The sequence below is a fragment of the Tursiops truncatus genome, chromosome 3, assembly GCF_011762595.2.
Source record: "Tursiops truncatus isolate mTurTru1 chromosome 3, mTurTru1.mat.Y, whole genome shotgun sequence".
Classification (NCBI taxonomy): domain Eukaryota; kingdom Metazoa; phylum Chordata; class Mammalia; order Artiodactyla; family Delphinidae; genus Tursiops; species Tursiops truncatus.
In genome coordinates this window covers 109,439,965-109,461,025 of record NC_047036.1, presented here as the reverse complement: position 1 = coordinate 109,461,025, position 21,061 = coordinate 109,439,965, and the positions used below count along the sequence as shown (strand labels likewise).

The 21,061-nt window shown below is 42.8% G+C and overlaps 1 protein-coding gene across 4 annotated transcripts in view; it reads right to left on the bottom strand.

The window, feature by feature from the left end:
- RAD50 (RAD50 double strand break repair protein) overlaps positions 1-8,523 on the bottom strand; it is a 233,741-nt gene extending 225,218 nt beyond the window's left edge. The window contains exons 1-2 of one of the 4 annotated variants that reach the window (XM_073802508.1): positions 8,129-8,523; positions 3,302-3,362 (exon numbers count right to left, since the gene is read on the bottom strand). In XM_073802508.1, coding sequence (XP_073658609.1) covers positions 3,302-3,304 — 3 coding nt within the window. In that variant the 5' untranslated portion in view covers positions 3,305-3,362; positions 8,129-8,523. The remainder of the gene's footprint in view (positions 1-3,301; positions 3,363-8,128) is intronic. The other 3 variants (XM_073802510.1, XM_073802509.1, XM_073802511.1) reach the window with 3 other exon arrangements.
- Positions 8,524-21,061: the final 12,538 nt, after the last annotated feature.

The following is a 21,061-nucleotide window of genomic DNA, read 5'->3' as shown; positions in this document are numbered from 1 at the left end:
TGGTGAGCCACAACTAAGGAGCCCTGGAGCCGCAACTAAGGACCCAGCAAGCTGCAACTAAGGAGCCCGCCTGCCTCAACTAAAACCCAGTGCAACCATAAATAAATAAATAAATAAATTTTTTTTAAAAAAATAGTGAATGTTTTAGGAGGTCTCTGCCAATTTGCCTGATTATTGAGTTAGGCTGAATAATTAAAATGAAAACCTTCATAAAACCTGATTTCAAAGAAGGGTCAACTATGAAAACTCTGTGAGAGATTCTGAGCATCCTCCAGATCAGTCATTCCCTGAATATTTATCAAGTGCCTGTTATGGACCAGACACTGCTCTAGAACCTGGGAATAGCGACACAGACACAAAAGACAAAGTCCCTGCTCTCACAGAGCTTCCATTCTGGTGGAGGGCGGCCACAACAGAAGAGGTGATAAATGTTGCACAGAAGAAAAAGCAGGGTAAAGGGGATAGAGAGTGATGACAATGCTGCTAATATTCATTATTTATTCATTCGTTTCCAAGTGCTTATTAACCATCTACCACAAGTAGGCACTATGCTGGGATGCAATGATGGGCCAAAAATAGACATGGCCCCTGCCTGTAAGGGCTACTTACTCACACAGGAGAAGCATATGATCACCCAAATAAATGCAAAGATGTTAACTCATGGTAGGTGTGATAGCAGAATGGCACAGGTCCCAGTGAGGGCATCCTAGGACGCTCAGAAGCCTGGGATGGAGTGGGAGGAGGACAAGCATCCTTGGTAAAAAGCAGACCATGTGCAAAGGCTGGATCACAGACAGCAAGCCAGAGGCAGAGTGGGGAGAGAGGAGGCAGATGGAGGTGGAGAAGGGATGTGGGCTCTTGCACAGCACTCCCAGCCACAAGATGTCCTTATCCTCTGAGAACTGGAGCACCACACAAGGGCCTTAGGCAGAGGAGTAAGATGGTTGGATGCCTGTGTTTTTAAAAGATTACACTATGTGGTAGGCTGAATAATGGCCCCCCCAAAGATGATGATGTCTGAATCCCCGGAAGCTATGAATATATCTCCTTACATGACAAAAAGGACATTGCAGATGTGATTAGGTTAAGGATCTCGAAATGGGGAGATTATCCAGGTGGGCCCAATGTAATCACAAGTGTCCTTATAAGAGGAACACAAAGAGAGATTCAACTACAGATGAGTGTCAGAGCGATGCAGTGTGAGAAAGACTTGTTAGTTTTAAAGGTGGAGGAAGGGTCCATGAGCCAAGGAATGCAGGAAGCCTCCAGAAGCTGGAAAAGTCAGCAAAATGATTCTCCTCCAGAGTCTTCAGAAGGAAAAGGGCCCTTCTGAAACCTTCAGAGCTGTAAAATAATAAATTTGGATTGTTTCAAGCTACTAATTTTGTGTTCATTTGTTACAGCAAAAACAGGAGACTAATACACCCTGGTTTTTGTAAAACACAGGCTAGAGGTTATGGGAAGGGGAGGCAGGGACCAGCTGGAGGTCACTGTGTCATCCAGACAAGAGATGTAAGAGCTTGAACCACAGCGGTGGCAGTGAGGTGGAGAGGAGCTGAAGGACCCCAGGAGGGGAGGAGTCGGCCAGTCAAGTTCCAGACATTATTGGAATGCAGCAGCAGGCCTTCTTTAGGCTCAGGACCTGCCTGGCTCACCCTGGGCAGCGCTTACCACCCTTTGTAGAAGGCGGAAGCTTGCATCAGGGCTGTAAGACCACCTCCAGATAGAGACACCATCTGCTCACTTAACAGGGACCTGCCAACCCCTTTCCCACAAAGGAGTCCAGGGATTTCCAGGAACACTCTAAGAACTAACACTCGGAATTTCGACTAGGAAAAAAGCAGCAATTGTTTCTGCCAAGCATTAGGCCTTGCAGTGAACCTTTTTTTCTTCCTAAGAGAGATTTTGTAATCCTGGAAAGGAGGCATCTAAATTTAAATATACCTATCTTCAACCCAGGTGAAACAGAACCATGATTATATCTAACATATAGAAATTTCACGGTCAGTAGCATAATGCAGAAGTTAAAGAAAGAGAATAAAGGAGAAACTAGGAGACCCTCTTCCAGCATTTCCTCCATTGCTATTTAATGATTCAGATCTACTGAAAAAGTGGGATCCTAATCTGGTCCAGTCTAAAAGGGCTATTGAGAAGAAGAGGCAATAAAAATTATTTTATTGGATTTAGATTTATTTTAGATATATTCTATTTTAGATATTAGGATTTTAGATATATTCTATTTTACTCCAAAAGTATAAATATATACCTACCAAGACAAATACCCTGGAGGATACTGAAGGGTGGCAAGAAAGTCTTGTCATCCTCCCATGGCTTTGCAGGAGGCCACAGGGACCTAACTAGATTCTAGGAGCATATAAGGACCCAGGAGTGCCTGCAGATGGCAAAATACCAGGCAGTCCTGTTAAGGTTAGGACACATTAATTTAAAAATAGTTATATGTTTAAATTGTTTTTCTGTTGACAAAAGTGACATATGTTTATTAGTGGAAACCCCAAAAATTTCCTGTACTCCCAACAGTCCAGAGATAACTTACCTGTAAATATTTCTTCCAATTTTTCACACACAAACACACAGGCATACACACATACACACTTTCTTTTTAACAACATTAGGATAGTGTGCATATTTTTCTTTTGCAACCAGCTTTGTTTTATCTAACAGTATATAATTTTTCCATGTCAGTAGATATACTTTAAGATTTGGCACTATTCTATCACTATTTTCCATGGTATCAAAATCACTTAACTAATCCCTTATTGTTAGACAACGGAGTGGTTTCTAACTTTATGATAACGGAAGTCACACTGGGAAGAACAGCCCCATATATAAGAACACCTCCCCATTTAAAATCTGTGTCTGAAGCTCAGATTATTTCTTAGGGTTGTGTTTCACACCTTTCAGTCATCCATACATCAATATTATTATTTTGCCATAATTAAATGCCATCTGTACCGTACTTAACATTTCTCTTTAAATCAACTCATTTTTGCCCTTAAATAAAAGTGTTTTAAAAGCAAACCTTATTTACTATTGTCAATGGAAAACCAGCATCAAATGTCATAAATGAAGGCAGTCACAATAAATAAATACAATGGAAAACACAACAGTGTCACGAAAATACAGTTGATATTGCTATCCCTTTGCTCATCCTTTTATATCAAGTGGGAGATTAGGAAGGCTTAACAAGGTGTTAAAGACATATTAGCTCCAAGATGAGATTTTTCTCCTCCCCTTGGTCAGAAGATTGGAAAGGAATTGACCAGAGGAATAACTTTCTTACCATGGGAGTCAGTGTTAGATGATGCTGCAAATGTATCCCACCTCGAATTACCCTGCACCACCTGAAATAAGCCCAAAGGCAAACATGTTTTAGGATACATGTTGAAATCAGAATTATGGGGATAAAATGTATGGACACTTTAAAAAGGTTTTGATAAACTCCATCCAAGTTAGTTTTACCATAGTTTTACTATGAGAGTGCCCACTTTACTTCACCCTCAGATACTGTTATAAACAAAAATGTTAAAATGTTAAGCTTTTTAGTGTAAGATATTCAGCAGCTGAATTTTCAAAGCTATTTTCATACTCCTCCAGCCAGTTTCTGACCCTGGGGAGGGCAATTATATGAACCTCAGCTAGTGGTAAATTTACACAAACTGATATTGCACTTGGTTTAACCAAGCTAAAGTAAACTCAGTAAAACATGAGGAAGTGACTTTAGCATTTGCAAATATTTTAGAATGCTTTTGTGCAGGCAAAGGTCAAATGAGGATCAGAATAGCATGGATTCCAAAGAATACTTTTGAGAAATAAGAGACCCAGAGAGGCATTACTCCTGAGACACAAAACACTAAAACTTTTCAGTAAGTCAATGAAAACTCTAAAATAAACATGTGTTTAAGCCTTCCTATCTTGGTGTAATGAGCAACTGCACAAATAGGTTACAGATTAATGCAACTGTTAAGACTTCTAAAATAGAAAAATAAAAGCGTATTTTGAAGCATGAAGAGTTAATAACAATAGGAAGCTTCCAGATTATTTCAATAATTCTTAGGCAGACACGTGTGTATGTGCCTGTGGGAGAGGAGGATTAAAAACATGCTAAAAAGTTTCTTATGTTTGAAATGAAGTTGGACATTCTGATTAATTTTTAGCATTTATAGGAAAATATGTTTACCTATGCTTAGAACTTAATGAGGGCTCCTAATAGGATACAGAATTCCAAGTCACTAAATGAAATGCAGGAAGGAAGGAATGGGGACAAAGACACCTTGATGATTCCAGAAGAGGTCATAAGAAAAAAAAAGGAATATATAAATAACACAACTCAATAACAAAAGACAATCAAATTTTCCAAGTAGATCTGAATAGACATTATTCCAAAGAAGATATACAAATGGCTAATAAGCATATTAAAAGATGCTCAATATCATTAACCATCTGGGAAGTGCAAACTAAAACCACAATGAGCTCGAAATTTACACCTGTTAGGATGGCTATAATCAAAAATATAGACAAGTGTTGGTGAGGATGTAGACAAATTGAAACACTCATGCATTGCTAGTGGGACTGTAAAATGTTGCAGCTACTTTGGAAGTTTAAACAAAGACATACCATATGATCCAGCAATTCCACTTCTAGGTATATACCCAAGAGACGTGAAAATATATGTTTACACAAAAATTTGTATATGAATGTTCATAGAAGCATTATTAGTAACAGCCAAAAAGCAGAAACAATCTAAGTGTCCCTAAACTGATGAATGGATAAACAAAATGTTTATCCACATGATGGAATATACTGGGCAATAAAAAGGAACAAACTGGGGCTTTCCTGGTGGTGCAGTGGTTAAGAATCCGCCTGCCAATGCAGGGGACATGGATTCGAGCCCTGCTCCAGGAAGATCCCACATGCCACGGAGCAACTAAGCACATGTGCCACAACTACTAAGCCTATGCTCTAGAGCCTGGGAGCCACAACTACTGAGCCTGCGTGCTACAACTACTGAAGCCCGCATGCCTAGAGCCTGTGCTCTGCAATGAGAAGCCACCGCAATGACAAGCCCGCGCACCGCAAGGAAGAGTAGCCCCCACTCGCCACAACTAGAGAAAGCCCGCGTGCAGCAACGAAGACCCAATGCAGCCAAAAATTTTTTTAAAAAAGGAACAAACTACTGACACATGCTGTAGTGTGGATAAACCTCCAAAACATTATGCTAAGTGTATGAAGCCAGTCACAACAAACCACATATTGTTACAATCCCATTTATATGAAATGTCCAGAAATAGGCAAGTATATAGAGACTGAAAGTAGATTAGTGCTTGCCTAGGGCTGGGGAGGGGAATATTAAGGGATACTGGAGAATGACTGCTAATGGAGTAATAAAGATGTTCTAAAATTAGATTATGGTGATGGTTACACCCTCTGTAAATATACCACAAACCACTGAATTGTATCCTTTTAATGGGTGAATTTTATGGTATGTAAATTATATCTTAATAAAGTTGTTAATAATAATAAAAAGGAGACCATAAATGAAGCTAACAGATAGGAGACCAGACTACGGGAAGATTTACAACATTGACATTTCACGAAGGATTAACATTTTAGTGAGCATACCAATATATAAGGATCAAAATGAAAACCAGATAGAAAATATCAGAAACCTAGAAGAAGAGTAATGAGACAAATAGGCAATTCACAAATGGCAAAACAATATGATGAGATGCTCAATTAAAACAGAAATGGAGTACTGCTTAACCCACTAGTTTGACAAAAAATTAGTAAATTAGATAATAATAAGCGCTGACAGACATTGGAAAAGGGACTCTTCATGGACTCCTGGTGGGAGGAAACTGATGAAGCCATTCAGCAGCACAAAGTAGCAGTTTTTAGTAAAAGACATCCTACAAGTATCCCAGAATTAGCAATCTCATACCTATCTATGGATCTATCTATCTCAGAGACATTCTTGCCAGAGAACACACAGAGACACTGGAAAGGATATCTGGTGCAGCACTGTTTGTGGAAGCAAGGAGTTGGAGGCCACTTAATGTCTATTTCCAGGGGACTACTTAAGTACTTGCGGTGTACACTCTTGATAGAAAATTATGCAACAGCCAGGATTAATGAATCAGACTTACATATATCAATATGGTTCGACTTAAAAACATAATGCTGAGGGAATCAAAGAAACAGTATGAGATTTATAGCACAGCAGTATTTATTTAGATAAGTACAACAAAAGCAAAACATGACATACATTTCAAAGATAAACATTTTCTGAGAAGATATAAGGAAAGGTAGTTTGTAAAACAAACAAATATGTCACCATGGCTGCCTAAGTGTGCGTGCACGGGAAGGAGCGTGTTGAGAAATGGAGGATAAAAGGAAATAACGAAATGAAACAAAATGACAGACTCTAAATGGACCAAGGGTTATAGTGTGCCATGACTGAAGAGTATGAGCAATTCAATTTTGAAGGCCTGAGATCCTAAGGAAAATAAAATTCCATGCATCATTTTCTTGTGAAAAATGTAATAAAGTACATCACATGCTGGTGGCTAAACCAATGAATAATAAAGCCACGAGAAAAGAAGGTAGTAGGGAGGCTTGCACGGTCTTTAGCGGATTCATTCGGTTTTCAGGAACATGGAAGCAAGAACCTGGGGTGGTGAAAATGCTGTGGATGGTGTCGACTACAAACCTCTCCCTCTCCACCCACAGACAGAAGAGAGGAAAGGGAGAGAACCATGCATTTCAGCTTAAATTTAGTTAATAGGAGAGAGAAGAGACATTAACGAATTCCAAAGAAAAGGAATAGCTCATTGAAAGTACATCACAAAATCAAAGAATCCGATTTTCTGGCTCATGATAAAGGTGGTATTTTCTAAAAGCAATAAATACTCACCACCACCCTGAAGGGGTGTACAGAGGGGGAACTCCATGTTTTAAAAATTAGGACCTTGATGTTTTGTCAAGGCTGTTTTCAAAGTTAAGGTTATTCAAGTGTTCTTTCAGTAATGGGCCTTATGCTCAGATCCATGTGATTAGGCTGAGACAAAAGTTGAGTAAAAGGCGGGTGCTCTTAGTATTGCCTACAAAAACCATCATCACTCCAAAGTAAGTCAAGTGCCTGCAGATTTAGTCACTTTACTCCTAACACTTAGGGTCTTCTCCCATCTACACAACTGGTCTTGTGGGCACCTTGCATATATATTTTCTCTTGCCAGGGAATGGGGGACACCCAAGGGCAGCGGCTGTCTCCATAGCCTTGAGGTGGAGCCCAATTTTGAGCTGGCATGACCAAGGGCAAAGACCTGGGCATTCATCTTTCACCCTTCTGCTGGTGGACAGAGTGGACAGAAAGTGTCCTGTTTGGGATGGACTGAGTCCCCGAGTGCATCCACCCCTGACCATTTCTGCCAGCCCTGGGGTTGGGGCCCCTGCAGAGTCAGCCCCTGTTTTCACCTGGGCAGAGCCTTGGGGAGGGAGCGGCATCCTGGCCTAGTTACTCTCCATGCCTACGACCAAGGGAGATGAGCTGCAAGCTTGCCAGCTCAGGGAACACCTGAAAGGCACCCCAGGTGCGCCCAAGTACACCAAATCTGAAAAACGTAGCCGAACAAGCCAGGTATGGGGCTGCGTGCCCAAGCAGAGGAGTTTGATAGAGATAAGAAGGCGTAAATTATGAATTCCTCCCTGCTGGGCTCAGGTGAGACATTCTGCTCAGCATTTTACATACATCCTTCCACTTTGATTTTTACAGAAACTCGGTGGAGGCGTGGGGTGGGGTGGGTGTCGGCCTTCTACAAAAAGAAAACGTGTGATGGGAGCGGTGGCCTGGCTAGCCCCCGCCCCACCTCGACCCCACGCAGCCAGATCCTTGGCGCGTTTGTCCAAGCCCCCCGCCACCCCGCCCTGGGCTTCCAGCCCTGCCTGGAGGATCAGAGCCACAAGAGCCCAGCGGTACCGCATCTCAGGCCCTCCCAGCCCCGCCGCAGGAACCCCCGGCCAGGCCGGCCCTCGCCCAACGTCTGCCTGGCGTCCCGCCCGCGCGGTCCGCAAGGAGGAGCCCGCGAGGCGACCACGAAAGGGCTGCGCTTACCTCGCCGGGCGCGGGCTGTGGCCTCAGCTCGCTAGCCCCAGGCCCACCGCCTGTACCCTGCGCCCCTCGCCCCGACGGCTGATACGCCGGCTGTTGGACACCGCCACTTTCATTTTCCTCAACACTCTCGGCAGGAAAGCGAAAGCAAAAGTGAAAGCGGCCGAGAGGCGGGCTTGAGCCCGAGCGCGCGGTGAACGCGGAGCGCGGGGCCGTCAGCCAGAGGCGGGGGCCCGGGCCTCGGGTCTGCACGCGGCCGTCCGGGCGGCGTTCGGTTGGAGCCACGTCCACCCGAGACACCGCTAGTCAGCCCGTTGCGCACGTCGCGGCCGCGCATTGCGCCCTCGCCCGGCTACGCGGCCCACGGCGCCTCAATCCCCCCGGGCTGCTTTCTCATCTGCCCTTCATTTAGCGCCCGCCGGGGCCTCGCAGCTGGAGGCGGGCCCGGGATCTGACTGCCGGCGGCGCTTCGTGGGTTTCTGGCCTGAGCAGGCGGGTGCTGGCCTGGGCGTTCGGGGGCAAGCCTCTGAAGGGTCCCGGTGGGAGGTGCTGAGGGAACTGCTGCAGGTTTCGTTCGCAGACCCCGGGGGTCCGGCGCTCCCCAGCCCAGGCATGCGCACTGGTCCCTCTGCCCCGCTGGGGGCACAGGCACCGCCGACAGCGCGTTCCTGACCACGAGGTACCAGGCTCTTCATCCTGGGTCAGCGGGGAACTAAAAGTCAATGATGTCGGTGAAATGAGGGGCGCTTCGTTTGATAAGAAGAACTGGAACAGCAAGTTTAAGGTTTGGAATCCTGGTCTGAGTGGTGCCTATCAATACCCGAGGATTTAGAGATTCCAGGTTAAAGCCCTGACTCTGGCACTTGTTGGCTGTGTGATTTGGAGCAAAATATTTACTCCCTTAGCTTTAGTTTCTTCTCCTGTAGGATGAGGATAATAACCATACCTACCTCAGGGTTGTGGGAATTAAATGAAACGATATAAGGGAGAAAATATTTGGTATTTTCTATTGGCTGTAGGTGGGTTCTTTGAGGGCAGCGACCAAATCATTGTTTTTCTGGATGCTTCATAAACCTTGTCTAATAGTCAGTTGATAAAAGGATAGTTTTCAAAGTTCGAACTGTGTTATCTTCACTTAGAAGAACTGGAGGGGGGGATGGGGAGGGCACTGCAGTCTTTTTGGAAGGCACCTCACACTTAGCCTGACAATTAACCCCTATAATTATGCCACTGCTAACAAAGTTTGACAGAAGTCTCTACAGCTCTGTCCAGCATCAGCCACTGACAGCTGAAAAATACTTTTGTAAGCACTTCTGTAGAAACCGAAAAACACTGTCAAGACTCTGTACCCAAAAAACAATTTGCCATGTGTTTCTTTGTTATTTTTTGTCATAGAGCAGTGTGATAACTGGAACAGAAAAACAAAACAAACTGCTTAATCTGCCAGTCACTTTGGTTTGCCTGTTTGTAATTTGGGCACATTCCCTGCATGATGGAGGCCTTGATCTGTGACTGATGTTGTGGCTTTTCATGTGTCCTTGCAGTGTTTCCCTCAAGAGCAGGTGGGGCAGTGGGGCAGGCCAAAGGATGACCTTAGAAAAACACGTTTTCCCCTCCAGAAGATGATGCTTTTGGTCTGTGGTATGAAGCAAAAAGGAAAAAAAAAAAAAAAATCATCAAGGCAAGCCTTGGAGCCTCTTCCTTGTTATAGGACAATAATTCTTGACTCTGTGAGAGCAAAGTAGAGCTAAAGTTACATCAAAAGTATGTCTGGGGGGCTTCCCTGGTGGCACAGTGGTTGAGAGTCCGCCTGCTGATGCAGGGGACACGGGTTCATGCCCTGGTCCGGGAAGATCCCACATGCCGCGGAGCAGCTGGGCCCGTGAGCCATGGCCGCTGAGCCTGCACGTCCAGAGCCTGTGCTCTGCAACGGGAGAGGCCACAACAGTGACAGGTCCGCATACCGCAAAAAAAAAAAAAAAAAGTATGTCTGGGAGATGAGGGGCAGAAAAAGAGAAAATAAAAGTCACAAGAAGATAAAGCCAAATCCTGGTTGCCTTTTATAGATGTTACACATGGGAACAGAGAGGTGCCAGGAGGTGATGGCTAGCCTGGAGTCTTGGTGATTTCCCAAGGTCTAGATTTGGTCTTCAACCTTGTGGGGTCAAACATTTCATCTTTCAGTGTTCCAGCATTGACTAAAAATCAGCGAAGTGTAAAATCAGGATGCAAACTTATTGATTTCATTAACTATTTGCTAGACTCTATGTTAAGTGCATTACATACATTGTCTCATTTAATTCTCTCTACAGTCCTGTAGTGCCTTGCCATGTTTTTTCAGTTGGGGGAAAAAATGAAGGAAATCCCCAAGGTCACACAGTTAATATGTATATAAGTGGTAGAGTCAGGGTTCAAATAAAGGCTGATTCCAAAACCTGGAGCTTAACTATTCCTGTTAGAAGCAAAACCGCCCAGAACACCGGACTCTAGAGTTTGCCTGATGAATGCACTCTGTTCTGTGCATTTTGAACTGTGCAGTTTGGAGCCTAATTTTCAGAAAGTGGCTTGGCGAGCTTGAAATAGAATCGGAAGAGTGAATTATCTGCCTTAAATGTTTAATGATCTCAGGCTTGGGTAGCCTGCTGCGTCATCTTCCACAGCAAAGGTCAGATGACCTGCTGGGGGGACTGGGCTCTCATTCCTGCTGGCCTGGCTGGCCCTTCTCCTCGGGATGGTGCCTGATCAACACTCACATCTTTTTTATTATGCTACATGGGTTGCTCCTTCTCAGATGGACACATTTCTTTTTTAGATAAAATAAGGCCTTACTGAATAACAGTACTGTTAGGCCTTGTAAGTCCTGGAGTCCTTATTTCTCTTTATGGAAGCATATCTTTGCTCTGATTGACTTGATTTTGTATCCCAATTCTTTGAGGGCAACTCACTTTCTTTTCTTTCTTACCCTCCCTGACCTTCTAAATCTAGAATACAATCTTATGCAATAGCAAGTTCTGCAGCAAGCACTTTATCCAGGCCTGTAGTGCTCATCAATGAAGACCTGAAAATCCAAGTCCAAGGCCAGCACTCAAAAACTTTATCATGGGCAGAGAGTGGGGATGGGGCTGGGGTGGAGGAGATCAGGCAACACAGCTAGAGAACAGTATAAATGGAAAGAAATGGTTAGAAAAGAAAACACCTGGTGTGATTCAAATAAAAAGGAAAAAAATAAAAAAACTCTTTTAGGTACTTCATTCATTCAACAAGTATTTTGTGGCAACTGCAAAATGCAGCCGCTCTGCTAATCCTGGGGATTCAATAATGAGTGAAAATAGACACAGTCTCTGCCTTCAGGAAACACACTTTAGTGATGTAGTCAGACGACCAAATAATCAGTCAATTATAGAATACCATCCTAAATGTTACAAAGGGCATTTCATTCTATGAGAAGGATTTGAACCTCCCTGGAGGGGTGGGGGGGGGGGTCCTAGAAGGCTTCTCAGAAGAAGGGTTGTTTGAACTGGGAGCTGAGGAATGAGGATTAGTTAACTGGGTAAAGGGGCATGGGGTTGGAGAAGAGATAATTAGTGGAGGAAACAGCATGTGCAAAGGTCCTGAGGCAGGAAAGAACTTGGAACATTTCGGGAACTGGAAGAAGGCTGGATCTGAACCATTGTCTATCTGAAACTCAAAGGGTCAGTTGAGCCATAAGAAGAACCCAAGTCCACAGGAGGCTATAGAGTAAGGCAAAGCCATAACAGGTAGGGCCTTAAAGGTCATGCTCAGGACTTAGGTCTTTATCCCATGAGCACTATGTTGTTTAAGCAAGGGGTTGTAGCATCTGACTTGTGTTTTGAAATGACTGCTTTGTCTGCTGTGTGGTGAATGGATTGAAAGATGGTCACCTGTTGGGAGCAAGATGACGGTGGTAGTGGTAGGGGAGACAGAGAGAAATGGACAGATGTGAGAGCTGTTTAGGAGGTAAAATGGTCAGGAACTTAGCAATGGATTGGGTCTTAGAGATAACGGAAAAGGAGGTACCAAGCATGACTCCCAGGTTGTGTAATTGAATGAATGATTGTGGCAGGAATGTAGGTACTCAGATGTCTCTTCAAGAGACCCTTCTACGATGAATATAGTTAGCTGAGAGCCTCCAGCCACTGCACCTTCAGATCCACTGCAGTATTTACACAAGGCCTCAACGTTCTGGCTGCTCCCAGTCAATGAATGATCACAGTGTGGGTACAAGAGCCAGGCCATTTCTGCCCAAGGTGGGACTCCTCCAACAGGAAATCTGTATTCTGGGGCTTCCCATCAGTGTGGCCAGCACTTTCTCAGAGCTCTGCAGTCTGAGGATCTTCCTACCTAATCCTCCTTCCTTCCCTCTCCCCTTTCACAGGGGACATACCTGCATCGTGGTTTGAGTCTCTCTCTGCCTTCTCTTGCTCCCTCTCCTCTTTACACTTCATGAACATTTTTCCCATTAAACTCACACATTTAATACCATCTTGCTGTCTGCTCTAGGAGGACTCACACTGACACAATGATGTCCTTCACTGAGTTGGAGAATCTTGAAAAGGACCAAGTTTTGTAGGGGTTCTGTTCTGCCCATGTTGGGTGAGGTGTCAGGTGGGCAGGGGACCTCTGTATCCACTTTCCCATTCATAAGATATGTTCTGCTTTACTATTAAACTATCAGCTATGTCCTCTGCGTGAGCTAGTGTCTTTATAAAACGCTTGTTCCATGGATAACCTTCAAACCTCACTTTAGAACTCAATACTATAACTGTTTGCCTCTAGAAAAATACGACCTGCCAATAGCAAAAATATCTCTTAACTTTCTTGAGGAGGAGGCAAAAGTCAAAAAATAGAAAGGGAGGGCTTCCCTGGTGGCTCAGTGGTTGAGAGTCCGCCTGCCGATGCAGGGCACATGGGTTCATGCCACGGTCCGGGAAGATCCCACCCAGTGACGCGGAGCGACTGGGCCCAGGAGCCGTGGCCACTGAGCCTGCGCGTCCGGAGCCTGTGCTCCGCAACGGGAGAGGCCGCAACAGTGAGAAGCCCGCGTACCACAAAAAAAAAAAAAAAAAGAAAGAAAGAAAGAAAGGGGTGAGCAATTGTTCTTGAACAATCAAAGGTAAATAATTTTGCTTTGGGTGTCCCTGGTTCTCTGGGGAAAAGAACTAGCCTTTTATAAGTGTTCCCAAAGGGAAAGACATATATTTGGCAATACAGATGGAAATCTCTGTCATTCTGTACGGAAAAGAAGTTAGCACACCAAAAGGCACTCTTGTTCTGACATCTTTCTCCCTGAGCAAGGTGCCTCTGGAGAGCTGGGTGGCATAGGATGACCTTGCTGTGGAGACTTGCTGTTTGAGTGAATCACCTGTGAGAGGGCAGAGCTCTTCTGGTCCAACATTGGCTTATCCCATTGAAACAGGCTTGAACACAGATCATGACTACTACTGAGCTTTCTCATAGGTCAAACATTTCCTTCACTAATCCCAGACACCAGACAGCCCAAACCCATCTCACTGTGAAGGCTGGAGGCTGACAGTAAGTGAGTTTACATGTTTTGTTACCAAAGCTTTCGAGAAGCCCAGGTACCATTAATCTGCTTGGACTAAAAAGAAAAAGAAGTTGGTGTGGGCATCATGAATTATATTTTCCTGAGGGGTCTGCCTCTCATTAAGGGATGAATGAGTAAAAATATCTGTTGAACAAAAAGAAAAACTACCAAATGTAAAGTGAATGTACTACTTAAGTACTTTAGGGGTAGAAGACTTGTCTTTCCTCCCAAAGGTAGTTATAATTCCCCTCATGAAACCAAACAGAAAATAAAGATTAATTATTTGTAGAGTCAATAATTACATTGGGGGGGGTCAGGAGGAATAGCAATATTATTTTCAACACAAATTTAGTTCTGCTGTGTACTTTACATGCATGATCCAGTTGAATCCTTATAAAAACCTAATTAGATCGATCATCTATTCTACAGATGAGGAAACTGAGTCTCAGAATGGTTAAGTAAGTTGCTCAAACTTATAGAACTAGTAAGTGGAGAAGCCTACTTTTGGACCTCAGGGACCACATATCTGCTCCAGGTGTGGACACTTAGCCAATAAGCTATAGTGCCTCCCAAGAGGATGTGCTTTGAGGTGAACCTTGAACAGGGATAGAATTAGGATAATCAGAGATGAAGGAGGACGATGTATGTATGAAGGCAGGAATGTCAAAAAGAAATATAAAACTGGAAGTGTGTCATATCAGGAGTTGAAATACATTAAAATATGTGAAAGTTTGGGAGGGGGTTGGAGGAGTCTAAAAAAAATACTCAAAATTACACAGAAGAAAATAATTCATCTTTGTCCTCATCTTGCATATTTACCTCCAGTTTTATTATTTTTTTGTTATGTTTTTTGTTTTTCTTGTGGTATGCGGGCCTCTCACTGCTGTGGCCTCTCCCGCTGCAGAGCACAGGCTCTGGACACGCAGGCCCAGTGGCCACGGCCCACGGGCCCAGCTGCTCCACGGCATGTGGGATCCCCCCGGACCGGGGCATGAACCCGTGTCCCCTGCATCGGCAGGTGGACTCCCAACCACTGCGCCACCAGGGGAGCTCTCCAGTTTTATTTTTTAACTAAAGCTACTTAAAAATGTGTACATACTCTTTATAAGGAATATAAACACTATAGCAAATACAACAATAGATGTTTTTAAAAGCTCCCCAGATCCTACTATCTAAAAATTATTACTACTAATATTAGGAAAATATCATTAGATACATTTTTCTTTGCATTTGTACAGAGAGGAGGATGGATGGACAGGTGAAAAATGATATCTCAGTATAGTTTTCATTTGTATTTCTCTTATTAGGAGAGAGGTATAGAATCTTCTCATATGTTTAAAAGTCATCTGTGCTTCAATACCTGTGTATTATTTATGTTTCTTGCCCAATTTTCCATTGGGGTTGTTGATTTCTTATTTATTTGTAGTAGATCTTTTTATGCTAGGTAAATTAGCTCTTTGTTATATGGGTTGTGAATGGATTCATTTAATAATGGGCTGGCTTTAATTTTTAAATAATTTCTTTCAAAAAGGATTCATGGGTACCTTATTGCTTGAATTTAATATTTAAGAATGTTTATTTCCATTATACTTGAACAATTCTTTTAAAAAAATTATTATGGTAAAATATATGTAACGTAAAGTTTATCATTTTAAGCTTTTTAAAAATTATTTATTTATTTAGTTGCAGTGGGTCTTAGTTGTGGCACGTGGGCTCCTTAGTTGTGGCATGCATGTGGGATCTAGTTCCCTGACCAGAGATGGAACCTGGGCCCCCTCATTGAGAGTGTGGAGTCTTATCCACCATGCCACCAGAGAAGTCCCATTTTAACCATTTTAAGTGTACAATTCAATGGCATTAAGTACATTCAAATTGTTGTGCAGTCAATACCACCATCCATCTCCAGAGTTTTTTTTTATCATCTCAAGCTGAAACTATTTACCCATTAACTCTTCCCCCTTAGCCCCCAGTAACCATTATTCTATCTTCTGTCTCTGTTAATTTGACTATTCTAGGTACCTCATATAAATGGTATCATACAATATTTGTCCTTTTGTGTCTGGTTTATTTCACTTAACAATGTTTTCAAGGCTCATCCATGCTATAGCATGTCTCAGAACTCCATTCCTTTTTAAGGCTGAATAGTATTCCATTGTGTGTATATATACCACAGTTTGTTTATCCACGCATCTGTTGATGGACACTTGGGGTTGTTTCCACCTTTTGTCTATTGTAAATAATGCTGCTGTAAACATAGGTGTACAAATATGTTTAAGTCTATGCTTTCATTTTCTTTGGGTGTATACCTAGAACTAGAATTGCTGGATCATGTGGTAATTCTGTGTTTGGTTTTTCTGAGGAAAGGCCATGCTGTTTTCCATAGCAGTTGCACTGCTTTATATTCCCACTAGCAATGCGCAAGGGTTCCAATTTCCCCTCATCTTCACCAATACTTATTATTTTCTGTTTTGTTTTGTTTTTAATAACAGCCATCCTACTGGGTGTGAAATGGTATCTTATTTGTGGTTTGATTTGCATTTCCCTAATGATTAGCACATCTTTTCATGTGCTTATTGGCCATTTGTATATCTTATTTGAAGAAATGTCTCCTCAAGTCCTCTGCCCGTTAAAAAAAACTTTTTTAAATTGTTGAGTTGTAGGAGTTCCTTATATATTTTGGATATTAACCCATTATTGGAAATATGATTTGCAAACATTTTCTCCCATTCTATAGGTTGCCTTTTCATCTCTTGGTAATGTTCTTTGATGCACAAAACTTTTTCCCCCAGCTTTATTGAGATGTAATTGACATAAACAAAAGTTTTTAATTTTGATGAAGTCCAATTTATCTATTTTTTTCTTTTGTTGGCTGTGCCATATCCAAGAAATCATTTCTAAATCCAGTGTCATGGAAATTCCCCCTATGTTTTCTTCGAAAAAGTCTTAGGGTTTTAGCTCTTATGTTTAGCTTTTTTTTTTTTTAATCCATCTTTGAGTTAATTTTTGCATATGGTGTAAAAGGTAAGAGTCCAACTTCATTCTTTTGCATGTGGACATCCAGTTTTCCAAGCAGCATTGTTGAAAAGACTGTCCTTTCCCCCTTAAATGGTCTTGGCATTTTAAAATTTTTTTTATTTTTTTTGTGGTACGTGGGCCTCTCACTGTTGTGGCCTCTCCCATTGTGGAGCACAGGCTCCGGATGCGCAGGCTCAGCAGCCATGGCTCACGGGCCCAGCCGCTCCGCGGCATGTGGGATCTTCCCGGACTGGGGCACGAACCCGTGTCCCCTGCATTGGCAGGCGGACTCTCAACCACTGCGCCACCAGGGAAGCCCGATCTTGGCATTTTTTTAAAAAAATCATTTGACTATGTATGTGAAGGTTTATTTCTGGGCTCTCTATTCTATTTCATTGATCTATATGTCTGTCTTTCTTCAAGTACCGCAGTGTTTTGATTACTGTAGCTTTATTTTATTCTTCACAATTTGACTACATTTTATTTCTTCTTCTTGCTTAGTTATTATGGTCAGAACTCCCAGTACAGTGTTGAACAGAAGTGGCCATCCTTCTGTTGATGAACATCCTTGTTGTATTACTGATCTTAGGGGATGAGCTTTCAGTTTCACCAGTGAGTATAACATTAGCTATGAGGTTTTCATAGATGCCATCTGTCATGTCGAGGGAGTTCCCTTTGTATTTCTAGTCTGTTGAGTGTTTTGTTTTTATCAAGAAAAGGTGTTGGATATTGTCAAATGATTTTTATTTTTGGCCGCACTGCGTGGCTTGCAGGATCTTAGTTCCCTGACCAGGGATCAAACCCGTGCCCCCTGCAGTGGAAGCATGGAACCCTAACCACGGGACCACCAGGGAATTCCCTATCAAATGATTTTCTGCATTAATTTATATGATCATTTTTTAAAACATTCATTCTATTAATGTGTTGTATTACATTGATTAATGTTTATACATTGAACTTCCCTTGTATTCCTGGGATAAATCCCACTTGGTCACAGTATGTAATTCTCTTATTATACTGCTGGATTTGGCTTGCTAGTATTTTGTTGAATATTTTACATCTATGTTCATAAGGGATTAGATCTATAGATTTCTTTTCCTTTGATGTCTTTGTCTGGATTTGGTCTCAGGGAAATGCTGGCCTCATAGAATGAGTTAGGAAGTGTCTTCTCCTCTTCTATTCTGGGGAAGAAGTTGAGAAGGATTGGTGTTAATTCTTCTTTAAATATTTGGTAGAATTCACCAGTGAAGCCATCTGATTCTGGGCGTTTCTTTGATGGGAGGTTTTGTTTATTAATTCAATCTCTTTAAGTCTGTTCAGATTTTATTTCTTCTTGAGATGATTTTGATAATTTGTGTTTCTAGGAATTTGTTCAGTTCATCTAGGTTATCTAATTTGTTTGCATACAGTTGTTTATAGTATTCTTTTATAACCCTTTTTTCTGTAAGATTGGTATTCATTTCCTCACTCTTATTAATACTGTCTTTTATATTTATTAGGTAGTTCCCTTTTTCCGTGTTCTTTATTCCTTCATGTGGATTTGCATTGCTCTTGTCCTTTTTTTAAAATAAATTTATTTTATTTTATTTATTTTTATTTTTGGCTGCATTGGGTCTTTGTTGCTGCGCATGGACTTTCTCTAGTTGTGGTGAGCACGGGCTACTTTTCATTGCAGTGCGTGGGCTTTTCATTGTGGTGGCTTCTCTTTTTGTGGAGCATGGGCTCTAGGCACACGGGCTTCAGTAGTTGTGGCATGCAGGCTCAGTAGTTGTGGAACACAGAGCATGCTCCGTGGCATATGGGATATTCCCAGACCAGGGCTCGAACCCGTGTCCCCTGCATTGGCAGACGGATTCTTAACCACTGCGCCACCAGGAAAGTCCTGCTGTTGTCCTTTCATTTCAGCCTGAAGGACTCCCTTTAGCATTTCTCATAGAGCAGGTCTCAATTCTTTCAGAGTAATCAGCCTCGTTGTCCATTTTCTCTGTTTCATCCATTTGTTCTCTACAGTAGTTGCCAAAAATCTTTGAACAGGGAAATAAATAGAGACCTTCACCCTGTCTGCTGTTTGCCAGATATGGGAGTAAGGAGAGAGACTGTTTCAGATGTTGATGCCTTTCCAGTATGGCTAAAGAGCTGCGGAGCAATGTTAGAATCTTCTGTTTCTTTCCTTCCATCGACTTTTAAAGTGTATTGTTTTAAGTTATGCTGCTTTCTTGTTTGGTTAATTTTGGTGAAAAATATTCATAGGTTTTTACTTTTTTATGCTCATTTTGTTTGGTCTAGGGGAGGGCAATTCTATGATGACATTTGTTGTTTTCAGAACTATTTCGTTCATAATCAAAGGTTACATGATTATGAATACAATAGTTCTGAAGTTTCAGTAGACTAGCCCTGTGAAATACTGATACCGCTGCATGCATTTAGCAAACTCTCCTTGATGTATAGAGTGTATGTCCACACCTCCCCTACACATCCATGAGAAGAGTTTCTTATGTGAGACTTCGGGGTTAAAAGAGTCAGTCTGGTGCCTGGCTGTTGCCTTCCGGCTGGCCCAGCAGAGAGATGATGTCCCAGTGTCTCTGGAAGCCTCTTGCACACCTGTCCTTGAGATGAGGCCCCTTCTTCCCAAGGTGAGACCTTCTGGGGTGGGTCTGCCTGAGACTCCAGGAAGACATGATTTCTGCTGAGAAACCTCTGATTTGTCATCCTGGGCATCCTTTCTCAATCTCATAAGACTTTTATGAGGATCAAATGAAAATATAGATGTATTTTTCCAAAGTGCTTTTATAGCAATGGCACACAACATAAGGTATTGTTAATGTTGAATTGCATCAAGCCTCTTTCTGTTACCTTAAAAAGCCCTTTAAGAAAATCAGTTAAATGACAAACACCTAGGGGAAAGATTTGTTGTGATATTTACTACCTGACAGGGAACATGGCCCTCTGCCCAAGGCATTCATCATCACTTATTCTAGGTGTTAAGCAGACTAATTCTCTTTGGCAAACACCAGCCCTTCTGGAATTCAGGATAGTGTTCCAGGGAGGTCTGGGAGGCAGGAACTAGTTGCCAAGAATAGGAAAAGATTATGGGGTACACTCCTGTTTGCACTTTGATCTGTGGTAGAAGACTTTTTATTATTTTTAAAATCTGAATTGTTCCTCCACTGCCTTTGCTTTGTCCTTTGCATTTCTGTGGGTATCCTGGTTTCTAATTCTTATGGGCATTAACTGAGCACCTTACCACGCACCAAACATCCCTCTGGGTTCCTTGAGAGGAGATCCCTGGGCAGGATAATCTGGTCAGTTTCCCAAAATCATGACTGACGGAAACAAGTCACACAAGAGTCCAGCAGGCCTGCACAGAGGCCTTGGATTTTTCAGATACTTGGTTCAGCCCGGGAGCAGGGACTTGGGCTATTGCCCTGCCACTGGAAGAGATTGAAGCATTCAGGTAGTTATGATTTTTGCGCCCAGAAGGTCACAAATGACTGATCAGTGACATTGAGAATAAGAGAGAAAACTCAGAACTGCTCATTTGTGCAACAGGAGAAAGAGCAGGAAGGACCGTAATTATATTCTGGAGGCACTGTGATGTCAGTTAATCAGGAACCCTGCACAGAACCGGGTGTGAGGAGAGTAGAGAAGTTAACGCTGTTACAGAAACCAAGCTTCCTTCCCTCCCCACCTGAGTTTGATGCTGCTCGTTTTGTTATGCTACACGTTTTTTGAGTTATCTATCCAACCCTGGAGCTTTTTACCCATGTCTGTACACATTCTAGCTCAGATCTCCCTGTGACACATTATATATATATCTTGTGCACCACGTCCAATCCCCAGTCCCCTCAGCCCCACCGCTTACTCCAAGTCACTGTTGCAGCAACCAGTTCACACACTCTGACCAGCTTCACTGAAGTGCAGCCTGACAGTGCTTCACCTCAGGCCTGCAGTACATTACTTCTTGCTTTCTATCCAGGGGACAGAACCTGTTTGGGACTCATCCATGTGCAACCTGGAACTGTGGGAATTGACACCTGTGGGGCTGCCTTTGACGAATGGGGAAGGAAGGCCAATATGTAAATGCTTTCCCCTTTCATCACAGTGCAGACGGTTTTGAGATACATTTCATAAGGCTCCTGAGAAATCCTGGCTGGATGGAACAGTGCCCTTGGTGCTGGCCATCCTGATAATGCATCCTGGTATTGGGTCTCCCTCCTTCCCTGTTTCCTCCCCCCATCCTTTACTTCTGCTCCTTAGAATCTTATTCCCAAATAAATTACCTAACTGCGCAGAAGCACTGGCCTCAGGCTCTGCTTTCTGAGGAACCCAGGCTAAGACACTTGTGCAAGAATGCT